At 69.0% G+C, this 24,167-nt stretch overlaps 2 protein-coding genes across 3 annotated transcripts; both read left to right on the top strand.

Annotated features, from left to right (window-relative positions):
• Positions 1-145: 145 nt before the first annotated feature.
• On the top strand, positions 146-5,776 carry EFNA4 (ephrin A4). Its single transcript, XM_065043165.1, has 6 exons — positions 146-1,505; positions 3,622-3,914; positions 4,816-4,884; positions 5,020-5,079; positions 5,162-5,408; positions 5,485-5,776. Exons 1-5 carry the CDS (start codon positions 1,393-1,395, stop codon positions 5,248-5,250), a joined length of 624 nt encoding a protein of 207 aa, XP_064899237.1. The 5' UTR covers positions 146-1,392; the 3' UTR covers positions 5,251-5,408; positions 5,485-5,776.
• Positions 5,777-12,832: 7,056 nt separating this feature from the next.
• EFNA3 (ephrin A3) lies at positions 12,833-22,300 on the top strand. 2 transcript variants are annotated; one of them, XM_065043145.1, is made up of 5 exons: positions 12,833-13,230; positions 19,917-20,206; positions 21,205-21,270; positions 21,395-21,472; positions 21,618-22,300. In XM_065043145.1, the coding sequence occupies exons 1-5, from the start codon at positions 12,848-12,850 to the stop codon at positions 21,737-21,739; spliced, it is 939 nt and encodes a 312-aa protein (XP_064899217.1). In that variant the 5' UTR covers positions 12,833-12,847; the 3' UTR covers positions 21,740-22,300. The 2 variants fall into 2 exon arrangements, with proteins under 2 accessions (XP_064899217.1, XP_064899219.1); XM_065043147.1 differs by lacking the exon at positions 21,395-21,472.
• Positions 22,301-24,167: the final 1,867 nt, after the last annotated feature.

Below are 24,167 nucleotides of genomic sequence, written 5' to 3'. Positions count from 1 at the left end.
AAACCGGCCGGGCCGCGGGACTACAACTCCCAGCAGCCCCCGCGGCGCGCACCGGAAGGGGCGGTGCTGTCGCGCAGGAAGTGGCTCGACGCCACCACCGCCCCCTGGTGGGGAGTGTGTGCGCAGCCGCCCCCTGGCGGGGCGGAGTGGGGAGCGGGGGGTCTCCCGCGGAGCCACGTGGGCGCGGGCACGTGCAGGCGCCACCCCGTGGGCACGGACACGCGTGGCAAGAGCCACTCGGTGTCACACACACACACCCCCCAACACATACACCGGGTCTCACCGCGCCTCGCCGAGGCCGGTACCGGCACCCCGTGGTTGCTGAGATGCCGGTACCGGCGCCCGGTGGTTGCTGAGGTGCCGCCGGGATGATGCCCGGCGATGCGGGGTGGGCGCCGGGGGTACCCGGTGCTGCCGGTCCCCGGTCCGTGCCCGAGGTCCCGGTGCCGGTCCCGGTGCTGAGGATGCTGGTCCCCGGGCGGGACCGGGGTGCACGGGGTGCCGGTCCCGGTGGGTGCTGGTTGGGGAAACCGGATGCCGGGTCAGTCCCGGGTAGATCCCGGGATGCTGGTCTCGGTGGGTGCCGGGTGGGTAGGAGAGGTTCCCGGCTCGGTCCCAGTCCCGGTGGTTGTTGGGTGGGTGGGACCGGGAGCCAACTCGTTCCCGAGCTGCCGGTCCCGGTGAGTGCCGAGTGGGTGGGAGGGAATCCCGGCCCGGTCCCGGAGATGCCGGGTGGATGGGAGGGATTCCCGGCTCGGTCCCGATGGGGGCCGGGTGGGTGGGAGAGGTGGCCGGCTCGGTCCCCCTCCCGGTACCGGTAGGTAGGGATTCTCGGCCCGGTCCCGGGGATGCCGGATAGGTGGGAGGGGTTCCCGGTTGGGTCCCGGTAGGTGAGAGGGGTTCTCGGCTCGGTCCCGGTCCCGGGGATGCCGGGGGGTGGGAGGGGTTCCCGGCTCGGTCCCGGTGGGTGGGAGGGGTGCCCGGCTCGATCCCGGTCCCGGTCCCGGTAGGTGGGAGGGGTTCCCGGCTCGGTCTCGGTCCCGGTAGGTGGGAGGGGTTCCCGGCTCGGTCTCGGTCCCGGTAGGTGGGAGGGGTTCCCGGCTCGGTCCCGGGGATGCCGGGTGGGCGGGAGGGATTCCCGCCTCGGTCTCACTCCCGATCCCGGGGATACCGGTCGAGTGGCGGTCCCGGTGCCGCTCCCCCCCGCCGCCTTCCGCAAAGGGTTAATGGCACTCGGGGAAGTTGCCGGGCGGCGGCAGCGGCGCGGATTGGCCCGAAGTTGGCGGGGCGGGTCGGGCCGTGCCGAGCCCCGCCGTGCCGGGCCGCCCCCTCCCCGCGCCGGCCCCCGCCCCGGCCCCGGCCCCGCCGCCCCCCGCCGCCGCCGGCGGAGCCATGCGCCCCGCGCCGCTGCTCGGGCTCCTGCTCTGGGCGCCGCTGCTCTGGGCGCCGCCGCCGCCGGTGCGCGGCCTCCGCCACGGCGTCCACTGGAACGGCAGCAACCCCAGGTAGCGCCGCCGCCCCCGCCGCGGTCCGGGCCCCGGCCCCGGCCCCGCCGCCTTTGTGCGCCCCGCCGAGCCCCGGGAGGGTCGCGGTGGCGGGAGGTGGGTTCCTGGGGGGACGGAGGTGGCGGGAGCTGAGCTACCAGGAAGCAGCGGTGATACCGGGAGGGTGGGTACCGAGCACCGGGTGGTGCCGAGGCGGTGAGCGCCCCCCAGGTGGTACCGAGCACACCGGGCATCCCCGGTGGCACCGAGCCCCAGGTGGCAGCGAGCAGGTGAGTGTTCCTGGGCGGTACCGAGCCCCCGGTGGTACCAAGGAACCGGGCACCCCTGGGCGTTACCAAGCCCCCAGTGGTACCGAGGCATCAGGCACCCCAGGGCGTTACTGAGCCCCCGGTGGTACCGAGACACAGGGCACCCCGGGGCGTTACTGAGCCCCCGGTGGTACTGAGGCACAGGGCACCCCGGGGCGTTACTGAGCCCCCGGTGGTACCGAGACACAGGGCACCCCGGGGCGTTACTGAGCCCCCGGTGGTACCGAGACACAGGGCACCCCCAGGTGTTACCAAGCCCCCGGTGGTACCGAGGCACCGGGCACCCCCAGGTGTTACCGAGCCCTGGGCTTTACCGAGCCGGTAAGTATCTCCAGGTGGTACCGGGCATCACCGGTGGCAGTGGGCGCTGCTGGTGGCTCTGAGCCCCAGGTGATACTGAGCCGCTGAGCACCCCCAGGTAACACTGAGCTCTGGGTGCTACCAAACCGATGGGCAGCCCCGGTGGCACCAGTACCGAGCTGGTGGTGCCAAGCTTGGGTCACCTTGGTGGCACCAAGCTTTGCTCATCCTCAGGTGGCACTGAGCTTGGGTGGGGGCCGGTGGGCACCGAGCCTGGGGTCCCCCTGGGTGGCATCAAGCAGGTGGGTGGCACTGCCAGGGCTGCGGGTCCCCGTGGCCGATGTCCCCGCTGGTGGCGGCCCCTGCACCGGGGCCCCTGCATCACTGGGCACCGGGGTCCGACCCCGTCTCTCTTCCTGGCTCCTCCATTTTAGGCATTTCCAGCTCAGGGGGATCGGGGAGTGGGGTGAGGGCACAGTTCTGGGGATCTGGGGGCTACACCCCCCCCCAGGGACTTGTGCCCTCAGCCTGCAGCACTGGGCAGGGCTGGGGGCACCGATGCTGCTTTTCTCCCCCTCCATGGGAGCGGGGACCAACAGATGGGAGACACTGGAACCCACCACCCGTGGGTGCGCAGGGAAAGGAGAGCTGGGTGCCCCCTGCAGGGTCAGCCCCTGGTGGCCCCCGGCAGCCCGTGGCCGTGCCCGGGCTCGTCCTGGCCAGCGTCACCCGGCGCGATGCTGTGAGTCAGCGGAGCCCGCGCCCGGCCCCATCCTCCCGGAGCCCCCGGCCTCGGTGGGCCGGCTGGGGCCCAAGCCTCCCCGGCTGCCACCGCTGCCGGCCCGGTGATTAATGCACCGGCCTCTGCCGCAGCCGCCAGGAACCCGCGCCTGGCGCAAACGTTGCCCGTGCGTGCACCGGGGCGGGAGGAGGGGGCTGCAGCCGGCTGGGGGGTCCCCAGCAGCCCCTGTCCCGCTGGGATGGGTGACCCTGCCAACTCGGCAGCCGCATCGCACCGCGGTGCTGCCGGCGAGGCCGCCGGGCTGGTGTGTGCGGTGGGATCCAGTTGGGATGGACACCAGGAAGGGAGAGAGCGGCTCTTGCTCCATCACCTGCCCCAGCCAAACAGGACCACATGTGCACATACGTGTGCGTTTGCACATGCGTGTGCTTGCACACGTGTGTGCGCCTTTTCCCCCGGTGCGGCCGCACACTCCGTTTGCACAAGTGTGGGCTCACACTGTCCCACACCCCAACCAGCCGCCACCACCAGCACCGCGCCGAGCAGGAGGCGTCGCGTGGGGCCAATTGGCGCCGGGGCGAGGGGCTTTGTGCCCCAGACCCCTCCCCGGCCACAGCGCCCAAGCCCATTCAGCTCCAGCGGCCTGCGGCTAATCCGAGCCCGTGCCTGGTTGTGCCGAGCGGCCGGGAGCTGTTTCAGGGTAGGGGACAGCAGGGCGTCCCTTGCCGCGGGGACATCAGGACCCCCGGTTTGCCGCACCCGGCAGGTTCCTACGGGACGACTACGCCATCCAGGTGGCCATCAATGACTACCTGGACATCTACTGCCCGCACTACGAGGCGGCCGTGCCCGCCGGCCGCGCGGAGACCTTCACGCTCTTCATGGTGGACCGGGAGGGTTATCGCGGCTGCTACGAGACCCCCGGCGCCTTCAAGCGCTGGGAGTGCAACCGGCCCCACGCGCCCTTCGGGCCCGTCCGCTTCTCCGAGAAGATCCAGCGCTTCACCCCCTTCTCGCTCGGCTTCGAGTTCCAGCCAGGGGAGACCTATTACTACATCTGTGAGTGTCCCCCCGACGCGCACGCCAGGGTGGGGTGCGGCGGGGCTGGGGGGGTCCCACTGGGGTTCGGCTGCATTCACGGGGGTGGGTGGGATGGGGTTTGGGGTGCAGTGAGGGTCTGGATGTGACAAGGGTTGGGTGAACAAGGCGGGGTCAAGATGAAGCCAAGGGTTGGGGTGCAAGTGGTTTTGGGGTGTAAAGGGTGGATTCTGGATGCAACCAAGGTTGGGGTGCAGTGAGGGTGAATAGGGAGGATTCTGGATGCAACCAAGGTTGGGGTGCAGTGAGGGTGAATAGGGAGGATTCTGGATGCAAACAGGGTTGGGGTACAAGCGGCTTTGGGGTGAAAAGGGTGGATTCTGGATGCAACCAAGGTTGGGGTGCACCAGAGGTCTGCATGCAACAAGGGTTGGGGTGCAAGCGAGTCTCGGGTGAACAGGGCGGATTCTGGATGGAACAGGAGTTGGGCTGCACGGGGGTGCTGGGGTGCACCAGGGGTCCGGATGCAAGCGGGTTTGGGGTGAACAGGGTGGATTCTGGATGCAACCAGGGTTGGGGTGCATGGGGGATTTGGGGCGCACTAGGGGTCAGGATGCAACCAAGGTTGGGGTGCATGGGGTGAGTGTTCTGGATGCAGCCAGGATTGGGGTGCATGGGGGATTGGGGCACACCAGGAGTCTGGATGCAACCAAGGTTGGGGTGCATGGGGGATTTGGGGCGCACCAGGGGTCTGGATGCATCCAGGGTTGGGGTGCACGGGTGGGTCTGGGTGCCTCGGGGCGGGGGTGCCGTTCCCGCCTTCCGCCGGCAGGGGGCGCCCCAGGCCTGGCGCTGGCCCCACGGGCTGTCGGGGGGTCCCGTCCCGAGGGGGGGGACCCGCTTATGTGTCCCCTCTGCCCAGCTGTCCCCAGCCCCGAGAGCGCCGGGCGCTGCCTGAAGCTGCGCGTCTCCGTCTGCTGCAGAGGCACCAGTGAGTCCGGCTGCACCCCGAAACTGCAGCAGCCAGCCTGCTCCCCACTGGGGCTACTGGTTTGCACTGGGGCCCCGGGAGGGGCACCGTGTCCCCCTGGGGAGCCGCTCACTGACACCACTGGGTTTGTTTCAGCGCTCGAGCCGGTGACGGAGGTTCCCAATTCGCAGCCCCACGGGCGCGGGGGTCCAGAGGGTGAGTACGGCGCGAGGACCGGGGTCTGGGGGGGGGCGGGTTTGGCACTGGCTTGCCCTGATCTCTGCTCCTGCCCCGGCAGACGCGGCGCCCGCCCGGGGTGTGACGGCCGCGCTGCGGCCCCGTGTGCCGTGCCTGGCGCTGCCCCTCCTCACCCTGCTCCGGATCTGACCCCGGCGCTGCCCACGGCGCGGGGACGGGCTCCAGCGCCCGGTTCCAGGCTCTTCTTCCACCGCCGTCCCTCCCCGAGCCCGCGAGGCAGCCCCGGGGCACGACTCACCCGCCGGACCCACCGAGTCGAACCGGGGCCAGGAGCTCCGGGCTGGAAGGTGAGCGGGGGACACGGGGGCTCTGGGTGCCCCTTGTCGCGGTGTCCCCTGACCGGGCTCTCTCCCTCCCTCCCAGGGACCTCCCGCTGGCATCGCCGCACCCCAGTGGGCGCCTGCGCTGCCCCGGGGCCGTCACCTCATCTCGTGCCTTCCCCGATGGACCCCACCCCGGGGGACCGGGGACCCCCAGGCCCCGGAGCGGGGCGGCAGCTCCCCCGGGCACCCCCGCGCTGCCTTGTCCTCCGGCGAGGACACATGGATCTGTCTTCTGGGAAGACGCGTCCCCCTCCCCGCCGTCACCGGCCCCTACGGTTTGGTTTTAACCCCTGGTAGTGACTGAGCCGAGCAAAATACAGTTGTTTGCAAGATCGCTGCGCCCTCGGGCTGTGCGGCCCCCGGCCCTGGCCTCGCAGTCCCCCCCGCCCTTATCCACGTCCCCATTGCCCCCTCCTGCCCATGCCCATGTCACCATGGCCCCCTCCTGCCCCTGGTCCCCTCCTGCATGTATCCATGTCCCCATTGTCCCCTCCTGCCCGTGCTCATGTCACCATGGTCCCCTCCTGCCCATGGCCACCTCCCTGCTGTCCCCACGTCCCTATTGTCCCCTCCTGCCCCTGCCCATGTCACCGTGGCCACCTCCCTGCTGTCCCCACGTCCCCATTGCCCCCTCCTGCCTATGCTCATGTCACCATTGCCCCCTCCCTGCCCATGGCCACCTCCCTGCTGTCCCCACGTCCCCATTACGCCCTCCTGCCCGTGCCCATGTCACCATGGTCCCCTCCTGCCCATGGCCACCTCCCTGCTGTCCCCGTGTCCCCTCCTGTCCCAGGTCCCCATCCTTTCTGGGGTACAGCCCCCACTCCTCGGGGGTCCCTGCGCCTCTCACCACGACCTTTTAATTCAGGGGTTGCTTTAATTGCAGCGTTTTGATATTGAGACATCAGCTCATGTCACAGGGAGAGCTTTAATTACAGATGAACTGCTGGCAATTAGTGCCCGGCAGTGGGACACGGAGCCTGATAAGGGACAGGGACAAGGGGTGACGGGGTTGGGGGGATCGCTCACCCGCACCCCCGGCCTGGGCACCCTGGTCCCACCCCACCTTGGGGTGCTGCTCCTCCATCCGTCTGTCCGTACCCCGTTAGCGCGGTGGCCGCAGTTGCGGTGTCACCCTTTGTCACCGTGTCACTGCGGTGGCTGGTGTCACAGCGAGGCCGCGGTCACGGCGCCGGCGGGAGGGACGCTCGAGGCTCCTGTCCCCCCCGTTCCATGGGTGTCACCCCCAACTGCCCCGCGTGGGGGTCCCCAGCAGGCCGAGCCCCGCGCCCCTCCCCGCGCAGGCGTTGTGGCCGCTGCCGCAGCGGTGCCGGCACGTCAGACAGGTTTTATGGCTTCTCTTCTCGGCACAAACCGCTCGGCGAGAGGCTGAGCAAAAAGCATCGACCGCGGCGCGCCCCTCCCCCCCCCGCTACTACCTGCCCTTCCCCCAGCGCCCCGCACCCTGTCTTCGCATGGGTGGGGGCGCCCCATTGCCATGGGTGCAGGGGGAGCCGTGTCCTCTGGGACCCCCGTGTGGGGATGTTGTGCCTGTGGGACCCCCATTTGTGGGGGGCGACACCCACAGGACCCCCATATGGCGATGCTGGGAGCAACCATGTCCCAAGGGACACCCATGCGGGGACATCCCCCCCACAAGGATGTCAGGGTCACGGTGTCCTGTGGGACCCCCGTTTAGGGATTCTGGGGGGCGCCCATCTCGCCACCCCCCACCCCAGCACCCTGTGCCTTTCCAGGTGAGTTTGGGGGTCCCCACAAGCACCCAGGGGTGGGTGTCGGGTGCGGGAGCAGCGGGGACCCCTGTCCTTGATGGGGCGGGGGGGGTTACTTGGTATGCAGGAGCTGCCGGCGGCTTCAAATCCCATCGACTTCCAATGAGCGATGCCATCAATAAAAGCTAATTGATGGCACGGCCGCTCCAAATCAGATTCCCCGTCCCCTGAATCGAATTGATGGCTCCGCGCCCCGCGGCAGCCGCGGCAGAAATTGAATCTATTAAAGGAATCGGCTCCATTAGCCCGGCCCTTCTGTCTCGCAAAGCTCCCGGCCCCAGGGCTCCCCCCGCTCCATGCCAGCCCCCCCAAATCCCCGCTGTCACCCGCGCCAGATGGGGCACTTGGTACCACCGGGGTTTGGTGGGGTGAGGGTGCCCGGGGACCCTCGCCGTGGGGGTTTGTGCGGGAGGTGACGCGGCGGCACCGGTGTGGCCGCGTCCTGCCCGGCACCCCGGTTTCGGGACGGGGACAATGGGTGCGCCGCGGCACTGGGGTGACCCTGAGCACAAGCCCTTGGTCCCATGGTGGCTGCTGGCACTGGGTCCCCACACCGGGTGCCAGCTGTGTGGGGACAGGGGACATTGGGCGCCCCAAGAATTGTCACCGTGCTGCGGTGGGGACGAGGCACCGCAGCTCAGGACATGCAGGGTGGGACATGGGGGCTCTGCCCCCCCCGGATGGCTGGAAGGGAGGAGCACGTCCCCCCCAGGGACCCCGGGGACAGTGGGGCCCATCCCTGCGCGTCTCCCATGGGTGCAGAGCAGCTGTCGCCCCCAACCAAGAGCTGCGGAGAGCATCCTGGAGATGGGAAATGGCTCCGTGTCTCCATGGAAACGGGGCCACCAGCTCGCCATGCCAAGGGGACACACCGAGCCGAGGGGCCACGAGCTCTGAGCAGCACCGGGCACCCCGGGGGCACTGCCGCGGAGCCCGTCACCCGCCTCAGCCCTGGCACCCAGCGGTCACGGGCGCGTAGTGTCACGGGATGTCACCAGTGGGATGTCACCCTGGCCGGGCGCAGCGGAGCCGGCGCTTCCCGGAGCAGCTGCCTGCAGATGCGCATCGTCAAGGTTATAATTTAGCAAAAAGCGCTCAGCAGGGGCTTTGGCCCGCGCCGGCTAATTAACCGGAGCCGCACGCACCGAGCCCACGCCTGCCATAGCAATGAGGGCATGAGGAGCGGGCGTGCCGTCTCGCACCGGCACGGCACACATGGGGCAGGGGTGCGGGAGCACCCCCATATCCCTCGGGGATGGGTGCTGGGTGCCGGGGATGGGTGCTGGCATTGCCACGGTGATGGCACACGGGAGCCCGGGCACCGGTGGGTTTGTGCACCCGGGTCTGTGGGTATCCCCTGCTTGCGTCCGTCCGTCCATCCCCACCTGTGTCCGTTTGCCCACGTGCGCACCGGGGTGCTGGCAGCGGCTTGGTGGGGCTGTGCATCCCCCGCCCGCCGAAAAGTGCCGCTGTAATCCTGCCGGACAATAATCACCATAATCCTGCCATGCATCACCCAAGGGTGCCTGGAGTGGGTGCTACCAGGGTCAGGAATGGGCTCTCGTCGCCCGTCTGTCCCCTCTGGGTGCGTGTCCATCTGGGAGGACACTGAGGGGGACAGAGGGACCCCAGCACCCAGGGCTGGAGCTGCGGGTGCCATGCTTGGGGTGCAGGGGAGACCCTGGGGGGGTCCCACATGGGGGTCCCCCCTTCGCCCAGTGGTTTTGCTGGTTCCAGCCTGGGGACAGCGGTGGTGCCAGTGACAGGAGTGGCCAGAACCGCACAATTCAATGCGCTGAATTATTGAGCAAGAAGCCACGGTGACACCTCACATTGGGGCGGGGGGACACAGGGGACCCGTCACCCGGGGCGGGGGTGACCGCGCTGCAGGGCCAGGGCTTCCCCCCTCCAGAAGCCTTTTCTAAAGGCTGCGCTATGAAAACCAGCCCGTGCCGGCGCGGCGGCGGGTGCCGCAGCCAACCTGATGAATATTTCAGGCCCTGAAATCTCCTGCGCCCGCATGTTTTATCCTTTATTACCCCCGCGCACCCTCCCCAATTAATTAGCTCGTTTGCTTCCGCAGGTTACTGCGGCACAGCCGGGTCACCGCGTGCGCGCAGCCGCTGTCCCCAAGGCCAGGCTGGGGGGGTCACCGGGGGTTGGATGGGGACGGGGGGGACACCCATATCCAGTGCTCCTTGGTCACTGCGGGCCTGCGGTTCCCCTGGCATTGTCACCTGCGTGGGGACAACGTGGGGCAGGACACCTGTCCTCATCACCCCCGTGTCACCAGTGCCACCCTTTAGCGGCACAGCCGCGCGGCACGAGGGGACCGCGCTCTGGCGCCATGGGGACCGCGCTATGGCACCGTGGGAACACGAGGACTCGGCCACCGCCTGGGTGCCCAGGGCTGGTGCGATTTGGCACGGCGGAGCCGGCTTTCCGGCAAGGAGCCGCCCGGTGCCAAGGGCAGGGACCCTGCGGTTTCCTCCCCGCCGTGGTGCCAGCAGCCACGCGCGGCTTCACTGGCGGCTCGGCGGGGAAGGCGATGCCGATGTCCTGCCGCCCGGCGCAGCTGTGGCTGGGCTCCCGGTGGCCTTGGCAATTAACCCTCCGCTGCACTCCCGCACCAGCGAGCTTCGCGGCAATTAACTCAAGCCGCTGAGGTGCTAATTAAGAAATCGCCCCCGTGGTCACCCCCCTAAGGCACGAGGTGGCTCCGGCTGGCCCTGCGGCTCACCGGGAGGTGACCTGGTGGCCGGTGGCACTGCCACCCATCACCACCCCCTCTGTGCCACGTCCCCGCTGCCATAACCCCAAACCAGCGCCGGGAAGTCCCTGGGGCCATCCCCAGTGCCGAGCGTCCCCCCGTTTCGCCGGGCGTGGGTGGGCTCGGCACCCCGCGCCTCCCGGGGCGGCGCTCGCCCGGTGTTTGCCGAGACGCTGACGCGGCGCGACCATCCGTGAGGCCTTCATTCAAATTTAAAGACCAGCGCGGGGATTGAAACAGAAAGGATAAGAGAGGCAGCAAGGATGGCGGTACAGCCAAGCGCCGGCACGGGGCTGCCCGGTTTGTCACGACGAGCTGGTGGACGCTGGGGGACGCTTGGCTTGGCGCGGTTGTGCCAACACCACCGGCTACCCGCTCCCCGACCGGGGGTCCCGCGTCGCCGCGGCACCGCGTGGTGTTAGCGTGTTCTCGCCGCGGCTGGCTGGCCACGTGCCGGCACCTGGCTCCCGCTGGCGGGTCGGGAGCCCTGAGCTCAGCACATTCGGGGCCGCGTAGGTGTGGCTGGTGAATATTTCATGCCCGCGCGTCGGCCGAGCTCGTTCTTGGTTACGCTCCTGCCTCCTTCCCCGCGCGCTCGCCATGTTTATTTATTTAATGAATTATTTATCGGTGCTGGCTCGGCCGGGCGCTGCTCCGCCGCTGCCCCCCGCCAGCTCCCCCCACCCCGGCGTGATGGTTTATTGAATGCCGGCTGTGCTCTGCGGTTGCGACACGCTGTCACAGGAAGCCGCGGTTAAATATTAACCATGGCGGGCAAAGCGGGGGACGTGCGGCCGGCGGGACCCCCACGGCCACCGCAGCCACCGCGGCCACCGCGGCCACCGCCCACACCAGCGTGGGGGGCTTCTCGCCAGTTCCCCCGCTTGCTTTGAAGCAGAAACCTGCTGGAAGTGCAGGGTGGAAGGGATGGGGGCGTATGGGAATTTGGGGACACCGCGGTCACTTCGTGTCCCAGCCCCCCCGCAGAGATCGGGGCCGATCTTGTCCTCCTGGGAGCAATGGCACCCGTGTCCCCTGGCTGTCCCCACCGCGGACCTGCTGTGCTTGGCAAAATCCAGCCGTGTGCCGGCTGCCGCCAATGTCCCCAGGCCCCAGGGGACGGTGCTGTCACTGCACGTGGGTGCACATCGTGATGCTCAGGGTGCGTTTTCCCGCCCCACGGGAGCACCCGCCGCGGCCCCACACATCGAGGTATCCCCCCCCAACCCCCCCGGTGAATGCGGTGGCACCGGCGGCAGCGTTGCCACGAGCCGTGGGGGGGTTCCCGTGTGGAGGTGTGTGTTGCCATGGGTTTGCCGAGCCACGGCGTTTCCATGGCGGCAGCGCGGTGCTGCCGGGCCCTGCCAGAGGTGCGCAGCCCCCCGGGGATGCCACAGCACCACGAGGGACCAGCTGCCACCGTCACCACCACCGCACCCCGGCACTGGGGTGCCCCTGCAGCCCCCCCCGCCACTTCCACCCCCCCAGGGCAGCCGGAGCCCTTTTCCACGTGTTGTGTTTTCTTCACTTCACTTCTCCGGATGAATAATTAATAGAGGCTTTTTTGGTCCTGCGGGCCCTTCCGCCGGCCCCCTCCCCCTTCCTGGCAGGGCTCTGGTGGGGGCTCGGCCCCCCGGAGCTGCCGGTGCAATGGGGGCTGTGCCATGGGCATCACCGCCACTGGGACCCCCATGGCACTGAGTGGGACCAGGGGGGTTCAGACCAGCCACCATGGGCTTTGTCCCCCTCTATGGGCTGGGGCAGCATCCGCATGTCCAAAGGGTCCTTGGGGAGCCCAAAAAGTGGCCATGGGGAGGGACGGCTTCGCTGAGCTCCCCTGGGAGATTTGGGGAGCTGGGACACCCCCCAACCTCAGCACTGGGCAGCAGCTGCCGCGAGCCCAGGGCCACATGGTGTCACCCGCCCCGGCCACCGCGGTGGGAGCAGCCATGGCCGGCTCAGCCAGCCCAGCCGCGGTTTCCAGAGCCTCCCCGTTGCATTCACAAACTCCTCCGGCTGCCAAATCTGCGGGTCATGTGCGAAAGCGGCGCTGGCGGAGCCGGGCCCGGCGTGTCGGTGCTGGCAGCATCGCGCACTCTGGGGTGTCGCGCCCATGCGGGGAGCTCGCTCCCGGCCAGCCGCGTGTGCTCGTGTGCGCACACGTGTGCCGGGGCGGGGATCACCTGGCACACGGGAGCGCCGGGCGGTGCCGCGCGGCAGTTGCTAAGGGATCTTGCCGAGGACGGGCGGCTGGTGCTGGCACAATCCCTTCCCATGTGGCCAAGGGGGACTGGTGGCCCCGGAGGATCTGCTGGCCCCACAGCCAGCGCTGCCCACCCTCCTGCCAGGAGGTCCCCAGGGTGACCAAACCCCTCTGCAAACACGTGTGACCCCCACAGGGCAGCAGCAGCGCCGGGACCCTCCAGGGCACTGACCACCACCCACGGCTCTACCAACCGCATGGACCCACGGGGGCTGGTGCCCCCACCCCCAGTGTGACCTGGGTGTCCATGGGACCTGGCACTGGTGCCCCCACCCAGCTGGGTCCTGGTGACACCCCAATGGCAGTGGGACCCAGCACTGGTGCCCCCATTTGCAGGGCTCCTGGTGAGACCCCAGTGATTAGTGGGACCTGGCGCTGGTCCCCATGAGGCTACCAGTGACACCCCATTGGCAGCGGGACCTGATGTTGGTGCTCCCACCCACGGGGGTCCCAGTGAGACCCCAATGTCAGTGGGACCCAGCCCTGGTGTCCCCACCTGCAGGGGTCCCGGTGAGACCCCAATATCAGTAGGACACAACCCCAGTGTCCCCACCCTCGGGGTCCCGATGAGACCCCAATGTCAACAGGACCCAGCCCCGGTGTCCCCACCCTCGGGGACCCGCAGCCCAAGCCCGGCACGGCCACAGTGCCCGTCGCCCGGTGCCGGTGCCGATGCCGGTACCGGTGCAGGCAGCCTCGGGGCGGTGGCGGGCGCGCGCGCGGGGGCGCGGCGGCGGCGGGCACGCGCGGGGCGGAGCTGGGCGCCGGGGGCGCGGGGCGCGGGCGGCTCCGGTTCTCCATTCATTGGGATCGCGGCGGGTTCCGCGGCGGCGCCGGCAGGATGGCTGCTCGGTTACCGGTGCTCCTGCCTCTGCTCCCGCTGCTGCTGCTGCTGGCCCGGGGGCCACCGGCGGCCCTGGGCAACCGGCACGCCGTGCACTGGAACAGTTCCAACCTGCAGTGAGTGCGGGGCGGGCACCGGGCCGCGCGGGGGAGGCCGCCGGTACCGGCACCGGGAGGCGGGTGGGGGTGTCCCCGGGGTCCGGCGGGGCGGGGGGCGCCCTGGGAAGGACGCGTCGGGGACGTGTTGGGGATGGCGGGGCGGGGGGGGGGGGGGGGGAAACGGCGACACCGGGTTGTGGGCGCGCACACCGGGACTGCGGGACCCCCCCGGTGCCGGTGTGCGGGCGGGGCTACCGGGCAGCCCGGTGCGCTGCCCCTCCCGGCCCCGCACCTCGCCCTGCCCGCGGAGGCGGCGGCCGCTCCCGGCGATGGGGGGGGTGCGGGCAGCCGCCCGGCCGGCCCGACCCGACTTGCGACCGCGGTTCGGGGCCCCGGGGCCGCGCTACCGGGCGGGGCGCGGGGCTCCCGGTGCGGGTGGGTCCGGTGGTACCGGAGGTGGGTGAGTCCCTGCCTCCCTGACAGCGCTGACCCGCCCCGCGCTGGGTAGCGGGTGTCGCGGGAAGGGCACAGCCGGGTCCCCCCGGTGCGGCGGCCACCGGGGAGTGGGTCCCGCTGCGGCGCCCCCGCCGCCAGACGCGCCCCCCGCCTGTCTGGGAGCGGCACCGGCGGCGCGGCGGCGGGGAGGGGGTTGACACGCAACGGGTGCCCGTTTCATCCCTCCCGCTCCGGTGGGCAGCGGTTCCATCCCTGGGGCTCGTGGGAGCGATGCGGGGGGTGCAGACGGAGCTGTGGAAATTGGCTTCGCACCCACGGCCACCGGGAACGGAGCCACCGGGAGGTCGTTGGTCACGGACCCGCCGCACGTTCCTCACGCTGGCGGCTGCACCCTCACCCACCCGGGGGGTGCGTGGCACCCACAGCCGAGGCTGGCACGGAGGGGCACAGCATGACCATGGGCACAAGCGGGGTGGGGTCCTCCCGGGGCTGCGAGTCCACGGGGGCTCCGTGGACCCCCCAACGGGGACCGGGGAGCTGCGCTGCTGCCATCGCTCGTCTCGCCTTCCCCCGGCGGCGTGAACGCTCAGGGGTGTGGCGGGGACGTGCGTCCAGCCCAAGCATCCCCTGGTACCCACCGGTGTCGGGGCTCCCCCAACTCTGCACCCCATTGTGTGCGGAGGGAGCATTGTCCCCCCCACCCCAAGCTCCTTCCCCTCCCATTGAGATTGTGTTGCCAGGCGGAAGCCTGGGCCCCATAAATCGTGCGTGTGTGCGACGTGCCGAGGCGCAGCACAATGGCGAGGCGCCCGGCTCGCCCTCTGCGCCCCGATCCTCCAACCGGACCCCGCTCACCCACCATCCTCATCCCCACGCCGTGACATTGCCGCACCGTGGCGGGTGGGACCTCCCACCCCCCCACCGTGACCAAGGGGTCGCTTCTCCCCACCCCATTGCTGTGACCGGGCGCTGCCCCGGCACCTCCCGGGGGACGGGGCGGAGGGGGCGCCGGCGGTGCCCCCCGCTGTGCCAAACCGGGGGTGTCACCGCCAGACACCCACACCCACTCGCGCACGCATCCGGCTCAGGGCACGGGCGTCGCGGTGGGGGCGGCTGCGGCAGAGACGTGTCCCAGGGACTCCGGAGCGCCGATATTTATTGTTAGGCAGTGCGGCAGCTCGGCCGCAATTATAGCCGCGCGGCAAAGTGTCTGGATTAGATAAATTATGGGGGGAATTAGGCTCCCTGGGCCGCAGCCTGCAAATCCCAGCAACCCCGCCGCAATCAGAGCCATAAACAAGCCCAAGGCGGCCCTGCGGGGCTCTCTGGGGAGGGGGCGATGCCGGCGGGCTCGGCTGCGGGCCCTTCATTGGGGGCCGCACAAAGCACCCCGAAAAATCAATTGTGTCTCCTGGCATGCTGCTTGGTGCACCCCTCGGCAAGGGGGCACCCAAGGCAGCCCACCCGCAGCACCCAGGGTGCACATGGTGACTCAGGGAGTAGAGGGCTGGTGGCGGATTGTCCCTTGGGTACGTGGTCATGCTCCTCCTGTCCCCCCGGTGCTGATGGCAAAGCCCAGGGGAGGTGTGAAGGTGGGGTCGCAGGTGCTCCCGCTCCGGTTGTTGGTCTGGCTGTACTTTCCGTCTGTTCCATTGCTGACACCGGTTGCAGGCGGCGAGTCCCAGGGGTGCGGGACGGTCCTTGGTTGGTCTCTGTCCTTTGCTCCCAAGTCCTGGTGGCACAGGACAAAGGTGTTGGGTGGCCGCATCCCACCCAGCAATGGCATTGTGGGGGCTGTGTCCCCACGGTGCCCCATGGCCTGGGGCTGGGGGCTCTGAGGGGTGTCCCCAGCTGAGCTGGGCCTGGCGTGCCAATGCCACCTCCCTGCTGGGTGATGCCAAGGTGGGGACAGCAGTTTGTTCCCATGCGTGGGAACACGCATGGCCAGCACCCCCCAGCACTGCTGCGGCCCCCAGGAACCCCCAGAATGTGTGCAGGGGGGTCCAAGGTGCTGGTGGCATGGCGGGGGTGGCCGTAGCTGGCGGTACGCGGGGCACTGGGCGAAGCAGGCGGGTCAGAGCCCCCCAGCCGCCGGCGCTGCCGCCGCGCTCGCCTCTTCAAGGCGGCTTTTATCTGGCTGACTTTGTGTTCAGGCGGTGAGAGCCGGAGCTCTCGAGAGCCCTTGTGCCGAGCGGCCTCTCCCGGGGGAGCGTCTCGCACCGCAGAGGAGCCGCGGCCCTGCACTGCGCCCGCGGCGGGGGTGGGACACCCGGACTCCTGGGTCCTCTGCAGCTGTCGGACCCCAACACTGGGCTATGCCGGGCTGGATCCTCCATCTCAGCCACTGGCACCCACTGGGGAGGTGACGGCGTCACCGGCGGCAGGGGGGACGCCCCTGCCCTGGAGGTTATGGGGGGCATCCAGCAGGAGGTGCTGCAGGGCAGTTGTGCCCCACAAGGGGCAATTTTGCCCCTGCTGTGTCCAGCTGGGGGTGGGGAAGGTGTTGATTACACCTCTCCATGGCTAATTACCACCGGCTGTGGTGTCGCTGGTTGGGCTGGGGGGCTCCGCCACCCCCGTGTCACCCATGGGACACCCACCCATGGGTGCTGGCGCTGGCAGGAGCTGCTGCCCGGGGGCAGAAGGTGCCGTGTCCTGTGAGTCACCGCACCGGTGGCACCGAGCCCCGGTGATGCCACCAGAGCCCGGGGGGTTCCCATGGGAGAAGAGGCCACGGCGCTAGGGTGCAACAGGGCCACCCGCTCCTGCCCGGGCTGCTAATTGAGTCACTGGTCGCAGATTGATGGTTTAATTAAAACCCAATTAGAAACCTCATTGATCTTGTTAGCAAAGCGGGAAGGGACGAGATTTAGCGGGGATTAGAGGGATCGCGCGGCCGTCAATAGGGACGGGGGGTGCAGGGGCACTTGTTGGCTGGCTTGAGGGGTCCCGGGTGCTTGGGGAGCGCCGTGCCCATCACCATGGGGTGGACGCTGCCGTTTGGCACTGTGGACCCTTCGTGTCCCCAGTGAGCAGCCCCTGGTCACCCCAAGAGCCCCTATTTGGGGGTGATGGTGGCGGTGGGGACACCGTGTGCCGGCGATGTGTTTTGCAGCTGCGCCAGGCGAGTGGGGGGGAGGATGGGGATGCTGGGGGGGCCGTGCTGTGGCACCGTGCCACCCGTGCGCGTGGGCCGTGTCGCAGGCGCTGTCTGCTGAGCCAGCGCGGTGTGCGCGGCCGTCTGGGCGCCGGGGCCGCATGGCGCTGCCCGCGTGGGGAGCGCCGGCACGCGGCAGGGGGGACGTGCTGGCCTGTGCCGCGCGTGTCCCCAGCGGCCGAGCCGCGGGTGGCGGGTCCGTCTGTCCGTCCGTCGGGGCGGGCCGAGCGCGGTGATGGATGCACCTTCGCCTCTCGCCATGGCGCGGGGTGACGGGAAGGGGACGGCGTAAATCAATGGCACTTTTTTGTTCCCTGGCTGATCGATGGGCCCCGGATGTGCCGAAAGGACGAAGCTGCCAGAGCCAAACAAAGGGCCTGGCTGGGGTTTGGGGGGCGGCATCCCCCCCGGGCCCCAGCTCCGGGGCCGCCGTGCTGTCACCCACACCAGGTGACACCCATATTGCCCCGGTCCTCACCGCTGTCACCACCGACATGGGATGCTGAGCTCCGGCCGTGCCGCCCTCCCGGCCTTTCCTGCACCATGGGGACAAGTCCCCACATCACAGGGGTCCATCAGGGGGTCCTTCCCCCCATGTCGCTGCCGCAGTGCACCAGGCGCTCAGCCCCAATTTATGGCAGCAGGTGGGAGCGGAGCGGCCGCCCCACTCACCGGTTTGCCAGGTAGCCGGGGGTCCCGCCGGTGCGGGGCCGGTGGGCGCCGAGCCCGGACAGTGCCGGGGACGGCTCTGCCAGGGGACATCCATCTGGCCAGCGCCGACAGGCTGCTGGAAGGTACCGCCGGCTTTGCAAAGCCCTGCTCTAAAAATGCAGTCGTGCAGAAGTGATGCTGCCCGTTCCGCTCCCGCGATTAACCCTTCGGGCGCTGCCAGATCCCGCTGGGCCCTGCCGGCCGAACCGCAGCTACCAGAGCTCAGGAGGCCAGAGGGGTCCATCCTGACCTGGTCACCTGGCACTGGGACTTTGTGACAGCTGCAGGGACTGTGCCGGCTTGGGGGTGGGTGGTGGTGGCCCTAAGAGGCTGAGCCCTTCGCCCTGGGTGCCTGTTCTCATCCTCCTCCCCAAAAACAGGGCCCATGGGCTCCCCGTGTGCCCTGGTGACAGCACTGAGGACCTGGGGACATCCGGCTGCCCACGGTGCTGCCCTGTGCCCCGGGGCTGGTGCCACGACGCAGGAACCCAGGGTGGCGGTGACACTGGTGTGTCCCCAGGATGTGCCCAGGCCATGGCGGCCACATGGCTCTGCCTGTTTGGGGCCATACTACCGGCTTGGGGGGTTAATCTGATATCTGCAAGCTCCCGGCACGTGGTGGCGGCCGGTGACATCCATGGGGGTCACCGCCACGGGGTCCCAGCCCCTGCGGCACCTCCTGAGGTCCCCCGTGTCACCGTGCTGGTGCGCCCCAGCCCTGTGGGGCAGCACTCGGCTCATTAGCGAGGCTGTTTATCGGGAGCCGCGCTTCTTAATGAGCCCCAGAGCCAGGTCCTGGCGAGGGACACGTGTGTGCCGCTCACCGGGTGCACCAGGGGTTGACATCCCAGGGCACGGCACCCGGTGTCGCTCCCATAGGGTGCGGAGTCCCGGGGGCTGTGATTCCCCCATCCCTTCACTCCCCTGGCACAGCCGCATCCCGCTCGTGGTGAACACCGGTTGCCAGCACCCACCAGCGTGTGGGGCAGCCGGCTCAGGGCGCGCTGCCGTCCCAGCCCTGCGTCCTGCACCGGCTTAATTGCCATTTTCTCCTCGGGGCCATTTCTTTAATAACAAGCCTTTTTCTCATCCCCCCCCCCCCACTCCCAACCACATCAAAGGGGGAAGATGAAAGGTCCCGGCGCCCCGCGGTGCGAGGGGTGGCTGCCTCAGCACCTTCTGCCACCGGAGTTGCCCGGTGGCCGCGGGTGCCGGGCTGGGCTGGGAATAGCGGTGAGGGAGGTGCCGCGTGGGCCCCACGGGTGACAAGGTTTGCCGTCAGTCCCCGATGGCACCGCTTGGATCCCGGGTCCTCGTTGGGTTCTCTTGGCAGCACCTGGGGTGCTGCGGGTCCTGGCGCGGTGCCGGGGCTCCCCAAACCACGCCCGGGGTGGTTGGGCAGGGTGGGGTGTCTGCGTGCGCGGCGCTGACCTGGGGAGCTGGTTCTGCTGCGGGTGGGGAGCTGGGGACCCCCCGGAGGGTGATGGGACCCCAAGTGCTGCACCTGTGGGTTGCACGCCTGGCTTTGCCAAACCAGGTGGGGAAAGGGGCGCCGAGGGGAGCGATGCGCCGCGGTGGAGCCTGGTTGCCGCGGTCAGCATCCCGGGGGAACCGAGTCCCCAGATGCATCTGGGGGGCCTCACCGGCACCGGCGATGCCGAGTGAGGTGTGGTGCTGCCACGGCAGCTCGGTTGGGGAGCAGGCAGCCTCGCAGCGCCGATTGGTAATTAATTGGCAGGAGCAGCGGGTCAGCGCGGCGGTGAGGATTAACCGCGGCCGGGATTTCCATCGGGCGCGGATTAGGAGCCAGCGGAGCCTCTCCTGAGTGGATCTGAGGGGATTGCCGCTCCTAATCAATGTAAATGAGGCTCCCCCAGGGCCACCCTTTACGGCATTAACGAACTAACGGGATTAGCCGGAGCAAGGGGGACAAATCCTGCGGCTCAGCGCGGCGCGTGGCGGGTGGGCTGGCTGCAGCTTGGGGGGCCCCAGGGTCCCCCGAGGACCAGTGGCTGCGTCCCACAGGGTCCCCAGTGCCTTTGGGCCCATCAGGCTGGGTCGGTCTGTCCGTCCTGCTGCGTCCGTCCTGTCCTCGAGGTCGCTGGCGCGCGTTCCCACGTGACGTGGCACCCGTGGCATCCGTCCCTGGCAGCGTCCCCCCGCCCCGGGACAGCAACACCCTCCCTAGGGCTGAGGTTGCACAGTGGAGGGGTCCCATTTGTTGGGAGCTCCAGATAGAGGTTGAGCATGGAGACACTGTCGTTCTCTTGCGACATGACCATTCTCCAGCCTCCATGTCCCTTGCGAGGAGGGTGATGGAGTTTGGGAAGGTCCGGGGGGCATCCCTGACACCCACATCCCCCCTCCATGCTTCTTGCAGCCTCCGTCGGGAGGGCTACACGGTGCAGGTGAACGTCAATGACTACCTGGACATCTACTGCCCGCACTACAACGCCTCGGTGCCCGAGCACCGGCTGGAGCAGTACGTGCTGTACATGGTGAACGCCGAGGGTTACCGCACCTGCAACACCAGCCAGGGCTTCAAGCGCTGGGAGTGCAACCGGCCCCACGCGCCCCACAGCCCCATCAAGTTCTCGGAGAAGTTCCAGCGGTACAGCGCCTTCTCGCTGGGCTACGAGTTCCGCGCCGGGCAGGAGTATTACTACATCTGTACGTGGGGTGCTGGGGAGGGACCCCCCTTGTAGCATCCCCCTTGTAGCATCCCCCCCGCCCCGAGTGCAGCATCCTCTCCCCCCGCCAAGTGCAACATCCCCCCCGACCCCCCCCGAAGTGCAGCATCCCCCCTCCCCCGCGAAGTGCAGCATTCCCCCCCCTCCAAATGCAGCACCCTTCCAAATGCAGCATCCCCTCCACCATGTGGCATCCACCCCCAAGTGCAGCATCCCCCCTCATCACCCGTGTCCCACCCGAGCTGGTCCCCACCCACTCAGACTCCTCTGCATCCCCACCCTGGCCAGGACCCCCAAATTAACACCCCCAGCTGGGTGGCTGCACCCCGAGCTGAGGGATGGGGGTGCAGGGTGGATGGGGGTGCAGGGGGGTTGTGGTGTGAGGGGGTGTGGGGGAGCAGGATGGGGATGTGGGTGCTGGTGTAGGATGGGGGTGCAAGGTGGGCATGTGGGTGCAGGGGGTGCTGATGTAGGATGCAGGAGCGGGGTTAAAGGGGCGCTGGTGCAGGTGCAAAAGTCAGGGTGCTAGTGGAGGGTTGGGGTGATGGTGCAGGATGGGGTGCAGGGTGCTGGTGCAGGATTCCATTGCTGGTGCAGGATTCCATTGCTGGTGCAGGATGGGGTGCAGGGTGCTGCTGCGGGATTGGGGTGCTGGTGCAGGATGGGGATTGGGGTGCTGGTGCAGGATGGGGTGCGGGGTGCTGCTGCAGGGTTGGGGTGCTGGTGCAGGATGGGGTGCAGCGTGCTGCTGCAGGGTTGGGGTGCTGCTGCAGTATTGAGATGCTGCTGCAGGACAGAGTGCAGGGTGCTGCTGCAGGTTCGGCTCCGGGGTGCAGCGCAGGGTGCTGCTGTGTCCCCCCAGTGCAGAGCCCACCCCAGGCAGGGCCAGACCCCACCGTACCCAAACACATGGAGCCCGCGGGTGCCCGGGGTTGGGGTCACTGCTGCGGAGCCCCCCAGCCCCCTCTTGCCTTGCAGCCACGCCGACGCACAACCACCGCCGGGCCTGCCTCAAGATGAAGGTGTTCGTGTGCTGTGCCTCCAGTAAGTGCCCCCCGTGCCCTCCCCGGGGGCGGCGGGTCCCCAACCCTCCCAGGGGGGCTGCAGCGTGAGGTGGCCACGGCGCCTGATGTCCCCCCCATCCCCGTCCCGTGTGTCCCTCTCGCAGCGTTGCACTCCGGGGAGAAGCTGGCGCCCACCCTGCCGCAGTTCACCCTGCGGCCCGAGGTGAAGATCGAGGACCTGGGTGAGTTTGGCAGAGCTCCCCCTGCTCCCCCCCCAAGCCCCATATATCCCCCCACCCGCCGCCACCCACGGGGCAGCCCCAGCTGTGGGGTGGGGGGGTCGGAGCCGCCGCGGTGAAACCCTCACCCCGTTGCTCTTCCCCATAGAGAACTTCAACCCGGAGATGCCCAAGCTGGAGAAGAGCATCAGCGGCACCAGCCCCAAGCGGGAACACTTACCCTTGGCCGTGGCCGCCGCGTTCTTCCTCATGACGCTGCTGGCCTCCTAGCTCCCGGTGCCGGTGGGGACCCCCCCCCACCCCAAGCCGGGGAACCGGCGCGGGACCATGCAGCCGCTCCTCACTCCCTGCCACCCATATTGCCGGGGGCTGTGCCACCGCGAGCCCGGTTGGGACCGATGGCCATGGCTGCCAGGACGCGGCTCGGTGCTGCCACATGCACTGTGCCTCCCGCCGACACCGTCCCGGTGCTGGGGGTCAGCGCTGGACTGGGGAGCCCAGTGAGGGCAGGGACCCCCCCTCCCGAGCTGTACATACCTATATAGAGATCTATACATACTGTACAGAGAGCGACTATAGAGATATATCTATACTGTACCATAGGCAGCGGCGCCGGCCCCGGGCTGGCTTGTATATAGTCGAACGTGTTGGATTTTCCTCGTCTTCCGTGAAGACCCGACCTATGCAAACGCACAGACACTTTTTGGGGAAAAACAAACCGAAACAAACAAAAAAACAAACTCGACCTTTTTTTCAAGTGCTTTGGCTGGTGATTTTCATATTCTGCTCTTAGTCTATAAAAAAAAACAATAAAAGGATAAAAAAAGAAAATGAACGGCGGAGCTCTGTCACGGCGGCGTGTGGTGCTCGTGGCCATCGGCGTGGCGGGTTTTGGTGGGGGGTCTGGTGAGGGCATGGGTGCGATGGCTCCTGGTCATGGGTGCAATGGCTCCGGTCATGGGTGCGACGGCTCCAGTCATGGGTTTGGTGCCACCATCAGCAAAAGCACCTGGGGGCTGTGGGGTGCGTCCCCCCACTGGCTCCGCTCCCCACTGCCCCTCTGGCACCGGCACAGGGCGTCCGGGGGGCAGCACCCCAGGTAGGGACACGTGTCCCCGCCACCCCTGGGGTGCAGTGATGGGAGCAGCCCGGGGGGGAGTTGGCACAGGGAACCCTCCTCGTCATCCTCATCCTCACCAGCTGCACATGTGGACACCCCAATGTGCCCAGGGGCCCCATGGGAATCCCCGCGTCACCCCCACCGGTGTGTCTGTCTGCACCGGGCGTGCCAGCTCCTGCTGGCGTCGGGGGCTCTGGCACAGCCCTGTCTGCGCGGTGGCTCCGGCGGGACACGGGGACGCCCTCGGTTCCCCCTGTGTGGTGAGGGGGCTGTGCCCAGGGACCTGCCACAAGTGGGGTGACACTTGGGGGGACGTGGAGGAGTGGGGTGCACCCAGCCCCATGGGCAGCACCCCACAGCCCTGCTGGGTGCTGGGAGCAGCAGTGTGGGGTCCTGACCCCGTACCCAACAGGGATGGGGGGCAATGCCCCAAGGTGGGGGGCAGCCGCTCTCCCCATGGCACCGGGGAGGCTGCGGCTGCTGTCCCAGTGGGGACCGCCACGCTGTGGACGCGGTGATGGTTTGGGGACCCCGCAGCCATGGAGCAGGGCGGCTGCTCTCCCCCCCCAGCAGACACGGTTGGGTGGTGGCTCGGCGTCCCGCCGGCCCGGGCTTGTCCGGGTGCGGGAAGAGCCGGCGAACCCGTCAGACAGGTCCTGCGTGCGCTCCCGGCACACACCGCGCTCCCCGCGTCCCCCCCGCGCTGCCGGGGGCCTGGCCTGCTCTGGGGCTGGGACCCCCTGGGCCCCCCAGGGACTTGGGGTGTCACCCAGCACATGGTTGCGGACCCCAGGATTGGGCCCGATGGCTGTAGCCCCCCAAACGCTGGCTGTGGGGGACCAGCCGCTGTCCCTGTCCCAGCACGCAGCTGTGCCGGTGGCACCAGGGGAGGCCTGGGGACCGTGGTGCATTGCAAGGAGGGGCAAGGGACGGAGTGGGGGGACATGGGACTGAGCCAGCCATGTGGCACCATGAGCTCCACTTGCAAAATCCCTCCAGCCTGGCGGGCACGTGGCACTGCCACCAGCGCCGTGGGGACCGGCCACCAGCCCCGCCGCGCTCCGTGCCCTCGAGCAGGGGTGACAGTCAGGGACAGCCTGGACCAAATGGGACACTTCTGGCGTGCCAGGCCAGGGGATCCCCAACCTCTATTGCCCCCCTGGGCATGGTGTGTGCGGCACAAGGCTCCGCATCGACCCGTGCCGGTGTCAGCTCCGCGGGCAGCGCCGGCTCCGTCCCGCTCTCCGGCCGAACGCGCAGGGGCCTGGCGTGGCCAGCCAGCCCGGGGGACGTGGCTCTGCCACGCGCCACCCGACGCCGGGCCCTGCGTACCTGCCGGGCCGCACGCAGCCGGCACGGCACGGCACGTCACCGCGGCCTTCGCTCCCGGCCGCGGGCTGGACGGCTCCTCATCCTCCCCCAACCTTGCAGCCGGTGACGTCAGGAGCCGGGGAGCACCCGGGTGTCCCGGGACGAGAAAACATCTATGGTTTGTCACGAGCTCGGCGGCCTCTGGCCGGCCCCACCTGCCCCGCGCCACCGTGCCGCGGCTGTTTACGGCGTGAAACGGCTTCACCT

Source organism: Columba livia, chromosome 28 (assembly GCF_036013475.1).
Source record: "Columba livia isolate bColLiv1 breed racing homer chromosome 28, bColLiv1.pat.W.v2, whole genome shotgun sequence".
NCBI classification, from domain to species: domain Eukaryota; kingdom Metazoa; phylum Chordata; class Aves; order Columbiformes; family Columbidae; genus Columba; species Columba livia.
Note: the sequence above shows the minus strand (reverse complement) of the source record. Positions and strands in the feature narration are given on the sequence as shown.